The 18,718-nt window shown below is 33.8% G+C and overlaps 4 protein-coding genes across 4 annotated transcripts; 3 read left to right on the forward strand and 1 right to left on the reverse strand.

Annotated features, from left to right (window-relative positions):
* Positions 1 to 696: 696 nt before the first annotated feature.
* On the forward strand, positions 697 to 2,306 carry LOC122584958. Its single transcript, XM_043757051.1, has 2 exons — positions 697 to 1,094; positions 1,215 to 2,306. The coding sequence occupies exons 1-2, from the start codon at positions 784 to 786 to the stop codon at positions 1,840 to 1,842; spliced, it is 939 nt and encodes a 312-aa protein (XP_043612986.1). The 5' UTR covers positions 697 to 783; the 3' UTR covers positions 1,843 to 2,306.
* A 1,689-nt stretch (positions 2,307 to 3,995) lies between these two features.
* LOC122584981 lies at positions 3,996 to 5,148 on the forward strand. The gene has a single exon (XM_043757075.1). The coding sequence runs from the start codon at positions 4,123 to 4,125 to the stop codon at positions 4,834 to 4,836; it is 714 nt and encodes a 237-aa protein (XP_043613010.1). The 5' UTR covers positions 3,996 to 4,122; the 3' UTR covers positions 4,837 to 5,148.
* Positions 5,149 to 7,487: 2,339 nt separating this feature from the next.
* Positions 7,488 to 9,615, reverse strand: LOC122581408. The gene is made up of 3 exons (XM_043753638.1): positions 9,196 to 9,615; positions 8,358 to 8,375; positions 7,488 to 7,802 (listed from the first exon to the last, which is right to left on the reverse strand). Exons 1-3 carry the CDS (start codon positions 9,560 to 9,562, stop codon positions 7,618 to 7,620), a joined length of 570 nt encoding a protein of 189 aa, XP_043609573.1. The 5' UTR covers positions 9,563 to 9,615; the 3' UTR covers positions 7,488 to 7,617.
* Positions 9,616 to 10,573: 958 nt separating this feature from the next.
* Positions 10,574 to 12,175, forward strand: LOC122603537 (hydroquinone glucosyltransferase-like). The gene has a single exon (XM_043776265.1). The coding sequence runs from the start codon at positions 10,633 to 10,635 to the stop codon at positions 12,049 to 12,051; it is 1,419 nt and encodes a 472-aa protein (XP_043632200.1). The 5' UTR covers positions 10,574 to 10,632; the 3' UTR covers positions 12,052 to 12,175.
* The last annotated feature ends 6,543 nt before the right edge of the window (positions 12,176 to 18,718 follow it).

Here is an 18,718-nt window from a genome sequence, read left to right on the forward strand (position 1 = left end):
ATAAGTTTATTTCTCCAAGTATAATCTAATTGCAAAAAACGTTTATCGTAACATATTATCTTTTTATTATATGATGGATTTTTTTATGTTTAGAGGGCCCAATATATATTATTGGGCAGCGCATCTAAAATCGACGGGACGGGCCTGATCTCAATAGAATTTATTTATTCATTTGTTTTTGTAGAAACCATATATATATTACACGATTAGGATATAGTTATTACTGTTTATATGATCGATTATGAGTGACGCCAATTAAGTAGTTTATGGATTCTAGAAGGAGTTAAAGCCGAACCACTCTTGGACAAATTGATCTCTAGAAAGACACATGTACGACATGAGAAAAGGTTGACCATATATGTATGTTGTGGTGTTTGGTTTAGCCCTCTTTAAAAGAAATTAGGACAATTAAATGTCGTCTAATTTAACTTATTCATATTACCGAGTCTAATTCACAGAAGTTTCTTAAGCATTTTTTATAAATAAAAAGTTGATATATATGGTCAGAAGCTCACTAATTACACCATGTGACCGAATTATAGTCATATTAATTAAGAAAGGAAAAATATATATTTCACTCGGTTTCTGTAGTCAACGTTTGAACTCCCTACCAATCAAAATCAATGATTAAGCTCAATTCCTATATATACTTCATTGTTTCCTTCCATTAGACTTGCATCTTACTTCTATATTCCTATATCATATATAGATATAGATATAGATATAGATATAGAAGCTAATCATATATATAGAATTACTAGCTAACATTGACTTTTAAAAGATATGGACAGTGGTTGTGTGTATGAACAGCAGAGAGTTATAAATGAACTGACTCAAGGGATACAGATGGCTAAAGACCTAAGGGCTAATCTCAATTCAGCTGAAGCAAGGAAGTTCTTTATACAAAAGATCTTGTCTTCATACCACAACGCTCTTTCGGCTCTCAAATCAGGTGACAGCAGTACCGCCTGGGCTACCACATTATTACCAGCTCAAAGTCTGCCAGACTCATCGATATCCAACACCAGCACAGAATCTGAATTTGATCAATCCTTTTTTGATCATCAAGGACAAAATGTCGTCTCCAGAAAGAGGTATTTGGAAATTTCCACTTAATTGTGGTCGATCATTTCGGTTTAATTTATACAGTACTAAAATGAATGATGTGATTATGTACACATTCTAAGTTTTGTGAATATTGGTGTGTGTTACAGAAACCTGGGGTTGACAGGATGGGAAGATCAAGTTAGAATGTACACAGACAATGTACTTGAAATGGCACACGACGGGAAACGAGCATGTAACCAAGGAGCTGGTCGTGGTTGGGCTGCATCACCACCACAACCGACTTCACCTGAAAATTTTGAGATAAAGCCAACCCACAACAACCATGATCACGAATTTTCACTGCCAGCTCCCAGTGAAGCCCTCTCAAATCTAAGAGCCAATCTCAGTGTTGATATAACCTCGGACTTTAGTACTATCATTGATGTTCCATCTATGTTTTCCATCCCGCCTTCAACTCCGTCAGTTGGATTCTCTGAAGAAGGTTTCCAACAACTTCATTTCCCAAATTATATTGACGATGAGTTGTTGCAAGTCTGTTCACCATTTATCTCCCCAAATACCTCAGCTGAATCAAACTACTTCTCAGAGTGGGGAAGCTCGCAATCATTGGATTTCTCATCATCAGGCGCTGATCATCATCCAGCGCCACATGTAGACGACCCTGCTGATTTCCTATTCGGTAGTAGCTCCTTCTTTTTAGACAGCAACAATGATGATCCCAAATTTTGTCGCCAACTAAGTCTCGTGGATTGGGACCCTACCTTTCTAGGTTGAATCATCAGATCGATTACTACACCGCGCTCAGCATTGTGAAATTATAGACATTTTTAGCAGGGACGTACGTTTGATCGACCTAAAGTACCTGATAATTAATCAAGTGATCGATCATGTCCTATCCAATAGTCATCATTAATGTCGTCAATCCTTTTTGACGCAGTTATAATCCAAGATGATAAGTATGCAATATATGTTAATTACTAGTAGTGAGGACGTAAGTAGAACCGGCCAATACATATTTTAAAGCTCAAGACCAGTGATCATCAGAAGACATTTTTGTAAAAAAGGATGATATATATATATGTAGTGTACATAATGGTGTGTTAAATCATAAATGCTTTAGTAATGTATTGTATAAAGCTGGCGATCATATAGTACTTTAGATGTACGTTGCAATGTAGTATGACATATATATATATATGTTTGATATATCCATATTGGAATGTCAATTAATCTCATAATTACTTGTATATGGTGTTAAGATCTGATGGTGAAAGGGATTATTGCTAGTGGATGAATGAATGTATATAGACCTAAAAGTCGCATTTTTGGTGCCAAAAATATGATACCATAGGGACGAAAAAGTGCAATTAGATCTAAAAACAGCATATTTTAGAGTCTGGACAATTTTTGCTTAAATTATGTCATTCCAAATTTCAATACTCACACTTATACCGGAATTTTATAGTTTCATACACTAGTAAGTGTGAAGTTTTACTGAACATAGTTCTACACTTATGATATAGATGACAAAATCTTATTATTTCTACACTTTTTAAATACGTGAACATATACATATATATATTTTTGTAAAGTGAGTTTCGATTCAGACGTATTGTAGACAATTTTAACCAGAGATTTTCTGAACCTCCAACCCCTTGCTCATGGAAAATTTCTTTGAGATGAGAACCCCAATACTCGAACTTGAGACTTGGGTAATCTTACCCTGGGCCCACATATATATTATTTTTCATAGTAGTTTGGGAAGTATGCGATTATTTAATTATGTTTGCAATATATATGTTCAATCCTTGAAACACCGGATAGCCCAGAATCTGTTGAACACATGATGTGCTCCTGTTGGGTCTTTGCGGTGGTCTGGCAGGAAATCAGTAGTTGGTGCAAAATCAACCCCATTTTTAGTTTTTATGTAATGGATTTGACATCCGTTCATTAGCATGTTGGATGTGGTGGAGGTTCGCCACAAAAAGATCATGCAAGACGTGAAGACTCTTAGTTTTTTTTTTGGTATGAAAATAGAACGAGTTACAAATCGGTTAATTAGTTTGGTTGATTGGTGTAAATTTAACGTCATTTAACGTTGTATAGAGTTTGGTCGTTCTGTAATTGATGGGCGGTGTTTGTGAATATATAATAGTTACCTATTTAAAAAACAATGTTACTCCAACTGATTTTTACATTATATTCACATTTCACAACATTTAATTGGGATAAAACTTTACCAATTCAGCAAAACTCGAACCCGAGTCTTGTATTACTGAAAGACCTGTGTGAAATATCTTGTACCATTGAGTTATTTGCTAGTACGTTGGTTTCTTTGAATTCTAACACGAGGTAAAAAGAGTCTAAACAAAAAGAATAGATAGAGGATAATCAACACGTTTCCCTTAATCCCCTTAATGACTTATTCATCTCTTTTTATTCTTAGCAACTTCTTGATAGCTTTGTGTCATTCTTAATTATTTTGTTTACAGCCAATAATACTTGATGCAATTATTATTAATTAAGCACGTGTCGTTATGTACCCTAATTATAATTAGCAACTTGTATCCTAATAGAGCTCACTCAATACACCTTTGACCGAGGATACCTTATTTTTATTGATTTCTTTTTTGTCTTGAATGCATTATTATACACGTGTGGTTATGTAACCTAATATAATAATTACAGCAGTAACTTGTAACGTGGATTAAAGTGTTAAACTAATAAGATTTTTAGAAGGTTGTTCGGAATATGGTCAAACAGCAAATAGAGCTCACTCGTTTGACCAAAGACTAGTCCATGATAGGAAACTAAATACAAAAACTTCACTCGGTTTCTTCTTGATCAACCTTTGACCCGCCACCAAATACACTCTTTAAACTACCTATATCAACTCTTTCCTTTCATTACACTTCTATATAACTATATATACCATATCATACAAGCTCTTGTATATCTCGAACTGGCATTGACTTTTTTTTTTCTTTCTAAAGTCAACCCAGTTTTTAGTCTAGCTATATTCCCATAATCTACAATAGCTAGTACTAAGAAGACATGGATGGTGTTTGTCTTCATGAACAAAAGACAGTGGTACATGAGCTTACTCAAGGAATAGAAATGGCTAAAAAGTTAAGGGTCAATCTCAATTCAGCTGAAGCAAGAGAATTCTTGATACAGAAAATCTTGTCTTCATATGAGAACGCATTGTCTGTTCTTAAGTCAAGGGACTCCACGGGGCAGCCTTTGGTAAGTAGCCAGCCGGCAAACAGTCTGCCGGAGTCAACAAATTCCATTGGGAGCTCATGGAGTAGAGAATTCGAGTTTGACTACTTTGATCAATCCTTTTTCGACCAGCAGAGCCAAAATGCGGTTTCCAAAAAGAGGAAATCCCCCCTGCTTCCACCCCCTTCACCAGAAAAACACAACAAAAGGCCATGTCAAAACCACCAAATATCACCAACAAACCCCAATGAGATGCTATCAAATATTGGATCCAGCAACCACAGTGTCACCACCAGTGCTACTGGTTCACCCACATTTTCCTTCCCTTCAACACCATTTGGATTCATGGAAGATTATCAACAACTTGATTTCCAGGATCTCCTTGATGATGAACCAATGCAAGTGTGTTCACCCCCATTTATCTCCCCCAAAACCTCTGAATCAAACTATTTTTCAGAATGGGGAAGTTCAACATCGTTAGATTGTGCAGCTGATCCGGCAGATATAAACCCTGATTTCATATTCAACAGCTCATCTTTCTTCTAGAAGGTTGTAGCCATGAATGTTGAAGATGATACCAAAATTTGCTATAAATCGCAAATGTGGCATTCTTGAACTGGATACGTGTATTGAGCCTCGTTACACTTATTGTTAGCGTCACCCTAAGATGTTCTTCCTGGAGGTAATCTGTCATCAAGTTAGAATGTACTATATATGTAATACAGAATCTCTATCTCTGTCTAAAGAGAGCTTCTATCATTTATAAAGATAGGATGGGTATGTTATTCGCCGTGTTGTGATGTGTTGTAGAGAGTTAGAGATTATATAAAAGGATATTACTCCATTCTTTAAATCTTAGATTTCTGCTTTTTCTTTGACGTTTAACCATCAAGTTTCAACGGCTTAAAACTTCCATAGGAATCCGGGGTTTGCTTTGCTGCTCAATAGCTTTACCTGAATTAGTGATAGTATTGTTTAGTTGGTCCCTCACTTAGACTATCACACTCTCAATATGTCTCATTATGTATGTATTTTACTCAAATATTTTATTGTCAAAAATAATAGTACTTAATTTGTAATATTCAAGCATAGAAATTAGAAAACGTCGGCGTTGTACAGAAGATTAAATTCGAAGCTGTGAATAAAAATATTTTATTATGCCTTATGATATTGACATGTACTATGAGCTGAGTGAGGAGAGTTTTCGGATTCCAGGAGTAAACTAAGTTATAACCACTTTTGGACACATTGGTTTCTAAGAAGCAACCTAAAAGCTTTGACTATTTTTGGGTGTTTGGTTTGGCCATTAAAAGAAACTGGGGGGGTTTGGTTTGGCCATTAAAAGAAATTGAACGATGTAATGTCTATATTAACTTATTCATCTTTCTTATTGAAAGAAGCTTCCTAGTATTTTTATAACATTGTTAATAGTCGGTCAGCAGCTAATAGAGCTCAATACACCATTTGACCAAAGATTGGTCCTTAATATGAACCTAAAAACTTAACTCGGTTTCTTCTGTCAACCTTTGACCTCCCACCAAACCTATATATAAGATCTCCACTCTTTCCTTCCATTATGCTTCCATCTCCATATTATAGAAGCTTGCACCTTTGAAACTCTGATGTACTAGCATTGACTTTTTATAGTCAAGCCAGTATTAGCCTGTATCCCCTTTCCACCTAAAATCGTACTAAAATGGTATGGACAGTGCTTGTGTTTATAAACAGACAACAGTTACACATAAATCAAATCAAGGGAACAAATAAGCTAAATAGCTACGGGTTAATCTCAATTCAGCTAAAGCAAGAAAATTCTTGATACCAAAAATCTTGTCTTCATATGAGAACTTTGCTTGTCCTCAAATCAGGTAAATCTGCTGGGCAGCATCAGGCAACTGCCCGTTCAGCACCCCCATGAATCATGAATATCCAACAGGAGTCCACAAAGCAGAGACATCTAGCTTGAGCAGTATAACCTACTCTTTATTAATCAGCAGAGCCAAAATGTTATCTCTAAACAGCGGTAATTCCAGTTTCGTTTCCCATTCTTTTTCATAAAGAAAAGGATGTACAATATCTAAATCTCTCTGATTTTTTAACTGGTGCCACAGATAGAAGTTGCCAACATGGGAAGATCAAGCTAGAGTATGATACTGGGTTATGGGTAACAAAGATGATGGTTGGAAGTATGAGCAGAAAGACTTTTTGGGTGCCAAATTTCCATAGTAAAATTGCGTCCTGCTACAGTCAACCATTGCCCTTAAAAATGACAGCAAGCACACACCTACTAGTGATTCCTACAGTCCCGGTGCTAGAATAATTCTAACAGATTATATTACTATATTACAGGGGTCAACAAGTTGTTTCACTAAATACTCACTCTAATGCTAAGTTTTGATTTATCTAGCAGGAACAATTATGCATGCATATACCGTAAGGTTCAAACTGCATGGGAACAAAACAAGTGCAGCGAACAGATAAAAAACCACTCTATCTGAAATTGCATACAAAGGGAAACAAACTGGTGCCCTGTTGCCGAAACCATCTTCGCCTGAAAAACATGAAATAAAGCCAGCCCACCACCATCACTATTACTATCAATAATCAGAGGCTCAGAGCCCAATACTGGTGGTCACAAAATCAGAGCCAGCCTTGGTTTTGATACCTTTGACTTGGGAAGTGCTACTATTCCAACTTCATTTTCCCTTCCTTCAACACCATTTGGATTCATGAAAGATTACGAGCAACTTAACTTCCCAAATCATTGTGATGATGCACTATTGCAAGTCGAGTCACCTCTGTTTATCTCCCTAAATTAACTATTGTGATGATGAGCATATTTTTGAAAACAAAAATGAACATATATAGCACGTTACCCGTGCAATGCGGCGGAGGTGGCGGCGAATTGTGATGATGGCGGAGACCATTGGTGGTGGTGGCAGCATCAAGTGGTGTAGGTTGGAGTAATGTAATTGACGTAAAGGTGATAGGAGAGATATTTTAAAACATAAGGGTTGAGGGTGTGAATTAGTAAGGATTGAGGGTGTAAATTGGTTAATTCCAAAAGGGCGGTTCAATAAGGGTAATTGGGGCATTTCCAAATTAACCTTTGTGTAACTATTTCTAAATACAAAGGGGTGGATAATTTTTATATAGTAGTAAAGATATAATATTTTGAACAAAAGTAGGCAAACTGATAATTACAAATTACTCATGCTAGAAATAAAAAATGTACGTTTCATAACATACATTTATATTTATATCTCTATCATCGAATTCTCAATAGCAGATTTAAGAAAACCTAAATGAAATACAGATAGTTTGGAGCTAAGTGGAAGGAGTGTTGTCATTGGGTACCTCTGCATCAGGTACAAGGTCCTTTGCATCATTGGGCTTCCTAAGCGCTTGTCTTAGGCCAATAACAATAAACAAATTGGTCAAAGTAAGAAGAGATTCAGCACCACCATGTAACCAATCCACATTTGATAAGGAAGTTCCATAATGCACCTTAGCTGTTCCAAAAAAGCAAAAACATACCTTAGCCGCACATTCTAAACTGAAAGAATGCTCTTTTTGGAAGTCACAAAAGGTTTTAGCATATACTTTGATACATATACATATCATGTATCCAAGATTGACTAACAAGAATACTCTAGCATTGAAAACTGAAATACTATTTTGAATAAACAAAAATGACAATTTGTATTATTTCACACATCATAAATGAAAATGTGATTATGGCCTTATGGGTAAAGTGGACAAAATTAAAAAAATTACAATAAACATAACGGTAATGTCCGTAATTTGAAAATCTGAATGATAGCAACTATAATTAAATGACTTGAAAAATATTGGTGACAATATTGCCTTCAAAAAACATTTTGTTCCGAAGACTCATTTGTGTCACATTACTAGTCGAATAATTCATCAATATATTAATCAAGTTGGCAAAAATAATAAGCTGTTCAAAAGACAAATGAACAACAGCGTATTTGCATTTTTCAGGGGATCAAAGATCAGATCTATATAATATAAAACGAGACCTAAGTTGGGAAAAAAGAAATTACCGTAAATTCCTGCTGGGACTGGACGTGAAGAAGAGAGCCAGAGAAAACACCAGCACAGCGCACAATGAAAGTTAGTAAGATCGCCATTAAGCATTTAGCAACAAATAAGATAGTCATTAGCATTTCAAACAATTGGACTATGCATGTAAAAAAGGAACAAATGTTACGTTCTTCATATCAACATGTTGCACAAGGTTTTCACAATTAGGTGATTGATTCTTAGAAATAATCATGCTAAATTTCACCATAGCAACCCATTTTGACCACAAAAAACCTACACTATTGATTGCATGCCATCTATCGTTGTAGCTAACTGCAAAACAGTTTGTTATAGTTTGCAAAAACCAGAGATTCTGAACATATCATGGAAGCATAAATGATTGACAAAAGAAAAGATGTTTGACATTTCGTTTCCAAAAATGATAGTTATTTCGTAGAAACTAGGCATGCAACTAAAATCAAACATTACAATCAATTGATTCTGTATATAAACGCTTTTCATGCTCAGCAAAGGGTAACATAAAACGAATGCCAAATTCTTACATTTACAGGAACATAATATACCAACATTGAGGCGTAAAATCACAACTTCCCGATTAAGTTTCCCCTAAATGAATTTGTAACTCTGCCATTTTGGCTAACTAAACCATGCTCAATATATAAGAACACAATGTCAACAAACACTTCATAATACACAACCAAAATCTAATCATAAACTTTACATACAACAATATATATACACATTTTTCCGAATATGTTAGCACAATTCACTAAGTAATTTCATCAAACAGTTGGCAGACAAGAAAGCAAGAACATAAAATGAAAAGGGAAACTTAACTGGTGGCACCCACAAAAGCAAGCAAGAAATAGAAGCCAAAAAGGGTAAGCTTTGGAGCAGAATTTGATCTGGTAATGAAGTACAAAAAACCTAAATATGGAAACAATGAGAATGCAAATAGTTGTGAAGCTATACTTTGTGAATCTATCGTTGGTGACCATGGGTCTATGATTGGTAATGCCTTTACAATCAAATTATCTTTTTTGTTGGATTTTTTGCTGAGGAAATGCTGTGTCAGTTTTAAATTGTTATTGTTATGAAAGACGTAGTAAGAAGATGGAGGTAATGATGATGGCGGTACTGTTATGAAATAATAATTATTATTATAATTAGTATAAGGGGAAACAGTTTGAAGACAGTTGATCATTTTTTGGTTTTGGTTTAAACAAGATTTTTCAAGCTACTTCCCTTCCTTCTTATCTGTTTTTTCCGGTTAAATGTTCAGTGTCTTACCCTTATTTTTATTTGAGTTAATTACAGAAATGGTCCTTGTCGTTGATACCAACTTGCAGCTTCGTCCTTAAATTTAATAAATTACAGTTTTAGCTCAAAAAACTTTGTTATGTCATCACTTCAGGTGTGGGTTGATAACGTCCGTTTAAAAACCCATCATGTGTCATATACGTGATAGGTATTTCAAACGTAAGAAAATACTCATCTGCTCTTAAGATTAGAACCTGGGTTTTCCCAGACCTAAGAAGATCCTCATGGGAAGCACTGTCGGCTTGTCAATAGTTAAGGGTTAGACATGGCTCTAAAGTCCCCAAAATACAAAAACCTCTAATTTTTATGTTTTGGGCTTAATATTTTAATTAAACTTTAAACTCGTAAGTTTGATATATGTGTTATATAGATTACAATCGACAACAAACCACAAACTACCACATACATCCACTACCAAGTCCACCAGTGGCGTTCGTGTCATTAAGTTACCACTCGCCTTTTGTGATTTATTTTTATTGTTATTAACGCTAATTACATGTAGTTTGTAAATCTGATTTTGATGATTAAAATAAAATTTTATGGTAGTAAGCTAGGCTCTTAATATTGATCATATTCTCTATACTATATATAAAAAGAGAGATTGAACGCAAATGAAAGTGTTATTTAAGTCCTCGAAATAACTTAAACCGGTACTAATGGAAAGACTGGAATACCAATAAAATTTGAGTGTTGATATTCGTACCATAATTTTGAATGATGTCTCACAATATACTATTTTTTATAGCGGACTATACACACTAAGAGTGCATAGCTATGACAACATTAAAACTAGTGGGGTACAAATATCATTTCTTTTTTACTCAATCAGAAGCGCAACTTTCTACATCAACCAGATAGACTTCAAATATTATATGTGGTGGATATATGGACAAAGAATAATTCTACAACACATATATATACAGTACTAGTAGTAAATAGTAATCAGACTCAATAATGGAAGAAGCAGCGCACATTGCCATTTTCCCAAGTCCAGGAATGGGTCACCTCATTCCACTCGTTGAGTTGGCTCATCGCCTCCTCGTACACTACCGCCGCCTCTCCATCACGTTCATCATCCCCACCGCCGCTGGAGCTCCCATAAAACCCCAAAACGACATCCTTAATGCCATGCCAGAGAACATAACCTCCATCTTTCTACCCCCAGTTAGTCTAGAAGATATCCCAGATGATGCTGCCTTAGAAACCCGGATATCACTCACTTTCATCCGCTCATTACCCGCTCTGCGTACAACGTTATCCGAATTAACTGGTGAGTCGACTCGGAAAAAGCCACCCTCGGCTTTACTTGTTGATATTTTTGGCCCTCCTAGTTTTGATATTGCAAAGGAGTTCAATATTCCATGCTATATTTTTAGTACGGTTTCTGCTATGTCCTTGGTTTCTATTTTTCAATGCCCACTTTTAGACAAAATGTTTACATGTGAATATAGGGAATTAACTGAACCGGTTAAGTTACCCGGGTGTGTTCCGATTCAAGGGGCCGATCTGGCTGAACCGCTTCAAGATAAGAAAAATGAGGCATATATGCATGTGATGCAGTTAGCAAAAATATTTAGTATGGCAAAGGGTGTGTTGGTTAATAGTTTCTTTGACTTAGAACCGGGTGCTTTTAAGGCTTTGGGAGAAGGTCGTGAGTGGTGTAAACCGGATATCTATCCGGTCGGACCACTGATACGTGGCGGTTCTGAGGATCCGACCGGTGATCGGTTTGAATGTTTGAAGTGGTTGGATAATCATCCGGTCGGGTCGGTTTTGTTTGTATCTTTTGGAAGCGGTGGAACTCTTTCCCAAGAGCAGCTTAATGAGTTAGCATTTGGGTTAGAACAAAGTAGTCAAAGATTTCTTTGGGTAATAAAAAGTCCACATGGAAAGTCAAATGCAAGTTATTTCAATGCACAAAGTCATCTTGACCCGTTTGGGTTTTTACCCGAGGGGTTCGTGGATCGGGTTAAGGACCGAGGCTTGGTTGTGTCGACTTGGGCCCCACAAGTCGAGATATTGAGTCATAGTTCTACTGGAGGGTTTTTGACGCACTGTGGATGGAACTCTATTTTGGAGAGTGTGGTGAAAGGGGTGCCAATGATTGCGTGGCCGCTTTTTGCTGAACAAAAAATGAACGCGGTTATGTTGACCGATGGTTTGGGCGTTGCTTATAGGGTGAAAGTTGACAAAAATGGGTTGGTGGGAAGAGAAGAAATTAGCAAGAGTGTAAGAAGTTTAATAGAAGGGGAAGATGGGCATAAGATGAGGCTGAAAATGGGTGAGCTCAAAGATCAAGCTGCAGTGTCTTTGAGCCAAGATGGTTCATCGACTATGTCACTTCAACGTGTGGTTCAAAAATGGGTCGAGTAATGTTTGTTGATTTCTGAAACGTTAGTACTTTTTGTAATAAAGATCGAGTTTGATAAGCAACAAGAATCTATTTATGCACGTAAGTGATTTATTTTGTGACGTGAAATGTATGATTGTTACTTCACTTGTCGATCACTTATTATATAATTTTAATTACATGTTGTTGGTTGATTAACATATGAATGTAGTGTCTAGAAACGTGATATATTGCAAATATGAAAGTTACAATATCAAATCTATACATAGACCTTTTGTTATGTAAAGTATGGTAATGGAAATTAAACATATACACCAACATTGCAGCTAGTAGGATCGGAGTGTGAGGATCCGTACACCGTGAAGATACCTCGTCCATGGAATTTCATCGATCTCTTAAATGAATTCTATATATAAATTCATTGAAAATGAAAAAAGATAAAGAGATGTAACATGTTACCTTCCTATCAAATCAAAAAAGTATATCACATGGCCATACATAGTTAAAGTCATGGACCACCTTAGACCACTAACCGAGTTATACCAACTTACCAACCTTAAGTCAATCATACATATCTTGCTATACGAACATGGTACCCACACAATGCAGCGATAATAGTGGGGAAAACGGTCTGTTTTATTAAAGATTTTGGGTATTTACGTAAATAAAAAAAAACAAAAAAATCTAAGGGAAAATAAGGTAGCTTAATTTTTTCACTTTTCGTCCCTCAGGTGTAACGTGAAATGACATTAGTGCCCTCACGTGTTTAGCACGTGCGTTCGTTAACGGCCAAAAATAAACGTCGTCGAGTTGAAGGACCTTGGTTGCAAAATTTTGCCAACTTTAAAGTCAAAGTTGATAATTTTTTCCACTTCATGATCAAAAGTGAAAAACGTGTCAACTTCAGGGACGAAAAATGTATATACTCTAACTATAAACAATATTAGGACAATCTTAACTTGTTTAACATTTGTAGTTATTAAAGTGTCTAGAATTGAACCTAAAACTTTGTATTATTTATGACAATTATGTCTCATTTAACCGAGTTGATTAATAACCAACTTGAAGTAGACCCTCGAAGTTTGGTTATTGATTTTTAGCCACTCAAACAATGTTGCTCGATTGTATCATATTCATAACATTTTATGATATTTGAATTTTTAGTGGTGGCTATTAAAGTCAGAAAGATTATTTAGTAATATATCCAAGTGACTAAGTTTTTAAAAAAATTTATAATTGTTTAATAAACCAATATATTTATAAAAATAAATAAATAAATAAAGCCATAGTTAGTTAATAGTGTTTTATGTGTGTTCTAAATTTATATTTACTGGAGAGCATTTTTTTCGCGAGTAATTTCTACGTACGCTATAAATCACTAGTGAATAAATGATCTTTACAATGCATAGAAATAATATTTACATTTAAAAATGCGTACAGACAGTGAGTAAACATTTTTCTTGATAATTATATATGACCCCATAGAGTTTGAATATGAGTGTACGGCCATGTGAATTATGAAATATTTGATACAATATATTTTAATGATGATTGTACCATGTGAAATAGGAAACTAACTAGATTTTAGACTCGTATCTAATACTGGACATGAGACTTACGACATTATTAATATTAGATATTCATACATGTAACTCATAAAAGCTAACAAGTTTAAAGTTGAAGATATAAATAGATAATAAGTGTTCAATTCAAATGTCAATAATGTTAAGCTAATAAAAAGAAAACTAATGTAATAAAAGAACATTGGAAGCACATATTCTCCTTCATCATTTAAAAAACTTCTTTATAGACGAAATTTGTTTAAGGTGTCACATATTAACGCCTTAAATCCCTTTCTCGACTTCACTCGAGATACTACAATGTACAATTGTTCATGTGTGAAAACCGGGTTTTGTAGATAAAAACCAATTTTAATAACACTGTAAAAATAATTATTTCAATTATTTGTTTTTTATTAATTAAATAAAATTATGTAAAATTAATTAATGACATCAGCGAGAGTCAATTTGATAAAATCGAGCGATTAATAAGTCATTAGTTCAACTGTCTTTTAGTATATATTAAAATAAAATAAAAATAAAATTAAATAGTACAATTACTATTAAAATCATAATATATTTACATTAAATTTAATTTATATATATATATGATATAACAAATTATATATTAGTTATTATTTTATTGGATTAATATTAGCTATTATTCTATCGGATATATATTTTTAGGTTAAGTCACTGGATGACCATCGTACTTTTCTTCTTGTACATGGTTGCCCATCAAACCAGAAAACTAAGCTGTATGACCAACATACTTTTCAAATTTGTACACGATTGACCAAAAGTTTACCTTTTTACCGGTTACATTATTTTTTGATGACGTGGCCTTGACGTCGCAATTTGAAAAGTCACTGGATGACCATCGTACTTTCCTTCTTGTACATGGTTGCCCATCAAACCAGAAAACTAAGCTGTATGACCAATATACTTTTCAAATTTGTACACGGTTGATCAAAAGTTGACCGGTTGACCAAAATTTGTACATGTATTTGAATTTAGTTTGGATTTGGGGGTTTTGAAAACCCTAGTTTTGAATTAGGAAATAAATTTCCAGATCTGTTGCATGTATAACAGATTTATTTGTATTGAATTTAGTTTGAAATTAGGGGTTTTGAAAACCCTAGATTTATTTGACAATTAGTGAAATGAATTCGTTTTTCATATATGAGCATGTATGAATTCGTTTTCAATATATGGGAATTTATGTTTGGTTAACTTTTTTAGAGTCTGCTGCTTCTAGCCGGACTCTGCTAGTGTTAATTCAATATATTATTATTATTATTATTATTATACAAATTAGGAATACATTTTTATACACATAATTGCTGATTGGCCATCCAAGTCATTATTAAAAATAATCCACTTCATTGCCACGTCATCAAAAAATAATGTAACCGGTAAAAGGGTAAAGTTTTGGTCAACTGTGTACAAATTTGAAAAGTATGCTGGTCATACAGCTTAGTTTTCTGGTTTGATGGGAAACCATGTACAAGAAAAAAAGTATGATGGTCATCCAGTGACTTAATCCTAAAAGAAAATAAGTTTAACCGGCTATCACCGGTCAACCGGTCAACTTTTGGTCAACCGTGTACAAATTTGAAAAGTATGTTGGTCATACAACTTAGTTTTCTGGTTTGATAGGCAATCATGTACAAGAAGGAAAGTACGATGGTTATCTAGTGACTTAACCCTAGTTATTATTATTTATTTATTATATTAAAATTAGTGGGTAAAAAGTGTAAATCTGTGATGGAGAACAAAAAAGTGTAAATTAAAGTCAAAATTGAAAACAAAAGTCAACATTAAGAAATCGAGAGTTGTGATTGGTCAATAAATTATTAGAGCAACTGTGTTTTAGTATAATAAAAGATATGTTTTTTTGGCATTTATTTAAAAAAAATCTTCGTAACATCATTTTAGTTTGATTAGTGGATTTCTTTTATAAAAAAATTCTTTTATCCTTCTCTTGATTTCTTCATGCATCGTGATAATCTTGTTACTAACAAATATTTTTAGAAATATTGATTACAATAATGTATCATAACTCAGAAGTCATAACACTTGGTTTTAACTATTTTGTTAAAATAGTACCTGTATATTTTATATCTTTCTAAACTAGAGAATGGTTACGAGTAAAGACAAGCCCAAAGATAACCCAAAATATGGTTAATTGGGCCCAAAGTTAATGGGCTAATATACATTCTGATCAAACCAAATTTAGAACTAGTCAACCAGATAGGGGCCGTAGGGCATGCGGATTAAGTTTTTAGTTTTTAAGATTTTTTTTCTTTACCTGCAGGCTGCAGCTATTAATAAGAGGCCCAAACTGAGTATGCTAATAAGTACGAGTCCCATTTACCAGGCGATATTCCAGGCGAAAAAACCTCATTATTTCGATGAGGCACCTATAAATGGTTTATAGGATTATAATAACTTTGAGCACAACATGAAAAAGAAATTAACCCCTAGACGAGGAAGAATATTTTTATATTCATTGTGGGGTTATTTATTTGGTGAAAGCCCTAAAAATAATGCAACATTGAAAAGCATTGTAAACGTTTGGTTTTTACGTTTTATTTGAGGAATCAAATAGAAGAATAAATCATAAATATTTATGTGATAACTTCTTTACTAGTTTATGAACTTTTTTTGAACTGCCAACTATGATAATGTCATGTATTCTGTATCTAACGTCTTTATGGCTAAAAGTAAGCACAACCATGTAGTCCCTCGCCTATTTAGAGGGTGTTTGGGATTGCGTAATAAAGTGATTATCTGATTATTGCGTTTGCAAAATGCAAATAATCTAAAAAAGTGTTTGTATGAAAAAGTGATTATCGGCTATGGAGACGCATAATCTATTTTGTAAACGCAGATTTTGTTTTGTAATCGCAATACCAAACACCCCTTAATTGATTTATAAGTTTTCCATTATGAGTTTCAGCTTGATTATTAGGTTTACGCATTAAAGTACAATAGTTTTAAAAGGGTTATATAATCCGTATATAATATATAGGCCCGTTTCTTTCTCTAGTCATTAAGTGTTGAATGTATAAAGTGACTGGATGTATAAAGAATGTTTGTATGTAATAGGTAAAATAAAAATAATTAACGGTTATTTTTGTTTATTAAGTCAAAAAAGAAACATGAAATTTGACTGAATAATTAAGTTTTTAACTATTAAGTTAATTAAGTAAAAAAAAAAAACAAGGCCACAGTGACTAGTAATCTTCGAGTTAAGGGCTATTCTAGCCATCCGTTTAAGCGTGTCATCATAGTTACGTCTTCATAGCTAGCATTTTGGTTAAGATTTCGTGGATTTTCTTCAAGGTAGGTGGTGGTCTTATGCTTCAAGAAGCGTAAGGAGAATCAGTTCCGTGTAATTTTAAGATATACACTATTAACTTGATCTTATGTTCTTGATTACATGTTTTTTTTTTGTTTCTCCTTCTTTTGAGCATAGTACCCGCGCAATGCGACGACGGTGGTGGGAAATACGGTCTAGTGGTGTCAGTAATGGTACTATTGGTGGTGGTGGCGGTGTCAAGTGGGGTAGGTTGATCGATGTAATTGTGATAGTGAAAATTTTTAAATTATAAGAGCTTAAAGTGTTAATTATTAAAATAAATATTTAAAGTGTAAATAATAATTTATTAAGGGTAAAACATAAAAGTTTAAGGGTAATTCTGGTAATTCAAAAGTAGAATTACCTAGAATAAAAAGAGATTATTTCTTTTATAAGGGAGTAAAAATGTTTATCAATCTAATGTTTGATCATTAGAGGATCTTAACAAGTGCCGTAAAGACCAACATACACAGAACCCTAGATGATTTTTTAAAATAGTAGTTATATATCAATTTGAATCTAATTATGTAATTGTGTTATAAAACAATCCACAACAACTTTTATAAGGGATTTATAAATAAATGTAATTTTTTAAAAGAAAATTATCATTAAAAAGCCATAAAATTAAGTAAACAAGGAATGAGCCTCATTTTTTGATCTTACACATAGCATTGATCTACATTCACTTGTTGGCTCTGTATTTGATATCAAGGTCTATTGCGTAATTCTGTGTGTATATATATATATATATATATATATGAAACGCTTCCAGTCATGAGTACGAACGTGAGATATCATCAATGTTACTGATATCAAACAAAATTTTGGTATATCTGCCTTAAATCTCGATCTCTCTATATATATATAAGGTTTGAACTACCAAACTATATATTGTCTTGGGCAGGATTTGATCAGGATCCAGCCTAGTTGGTTTACGTTCGGCCACACAAAATTTTGTGCTAGAGCCTTCGATCAGACACCATATTAATGATAACTGTACGTCGTGTATGACCATGATACATGGCATTAATTACAAAATATATTTATACGTACGTAATAGTTTTATCTTTGAAATGTCAAATAAATATGCGTAATCATTGAATTGATTGGACTTTTTTTAAGTTGTTACCACTTGGACACACAAGACAATGAAAATATTTTATATGCGCAAACTTAGTTACCTCGACACAATTAAATTAAAAGAAAATTTTAATATTATTCTTAATACTTGTATAATATACATAATTATTACTCGTATATATTTACTGTAAATTAAATAATTATATCTCTTGTGCTAAGTAACGTATATGAAAGTAAAAAAATGAACTAAAAAATTTTCAGTATATATTAAAAAAATAAATAAAGTAAAGTAACTCACAATGTTGTTTTTTACGGGTTTTGGGTCTTAGATACCATCTTTGACGGTGTATGGGGGAGGTTGAGATGTAGACAGCCTTACCCCTAACAAATGTAGAGAGGTTACTTCAAAGTTCTACCAAAGGTAGAAAAGGACCCTCAGCCTTGCTGGACATGAGGATCAAACCCATAATACCTGTCTCCAAAAGCAAGGGTTCTAACCACTGATCGATCCAACCCAGTTCATTTTTATATATTAGAAAAACATAACTCTTATGTATATTCTTATGAAATTTACTAATCATATGTTATTTAAAACTTTAGCAGTTGTTATGTCTTAAACATAACTACTTGAAATACCTAATCAAACACTTAAAATAAAACTAATTTTATAAAACTACAAAACACCTA

This window comes from Erigeron canadensis, chromosome 1, assembly GCF_010389155.1.
Source record: "Erigeron canadensis isolate Cc75 chromosome 1, C_canadensis_v1, whole genome shotgun sequence".
NCBI lineage: Eukaryota > Viridiplantae > Streptophyta > Magnoliopsida > Asterales > Asteraceae > Erigeron > Erigeron canadensis.

Coding starts and splice junctions, on each gene's coding strand:
- LOC122603537 (XM_043776265.1), top strand. CDS start 10,633: ATGGAAGAAGCAGCGCACATTGCCATTTTCCCAAGTCCAGGAATGGGT.
- LOC122584981 (XM_043757075.1), top strand. CDS start 4,123: ATGGATGGTGTTTGTCTTCATGAACAAAAGACAGTGGTACATGAGCTT.
- LOC122581408 (XM_043753638.1), bottom strand. CDS start 9,562: ATGATCAACTGTCTTCAAACTGTTTCCCCTTATACTAATTATAATAAT.
- LOC122584958 (XM_043757051.1), top strand. CDS start 784: ATGGACAGTGGTTGTGTGTATGAACAGCAGAGAGTTATAAATGAACTG. Junction 1,095..1,214: donor AATGTCGTCTCCAGAAAGAG/GTATTTGGAAAT, acceptor TGTGTGTTACAG/AAACCTGGGGTTGACAGGAT.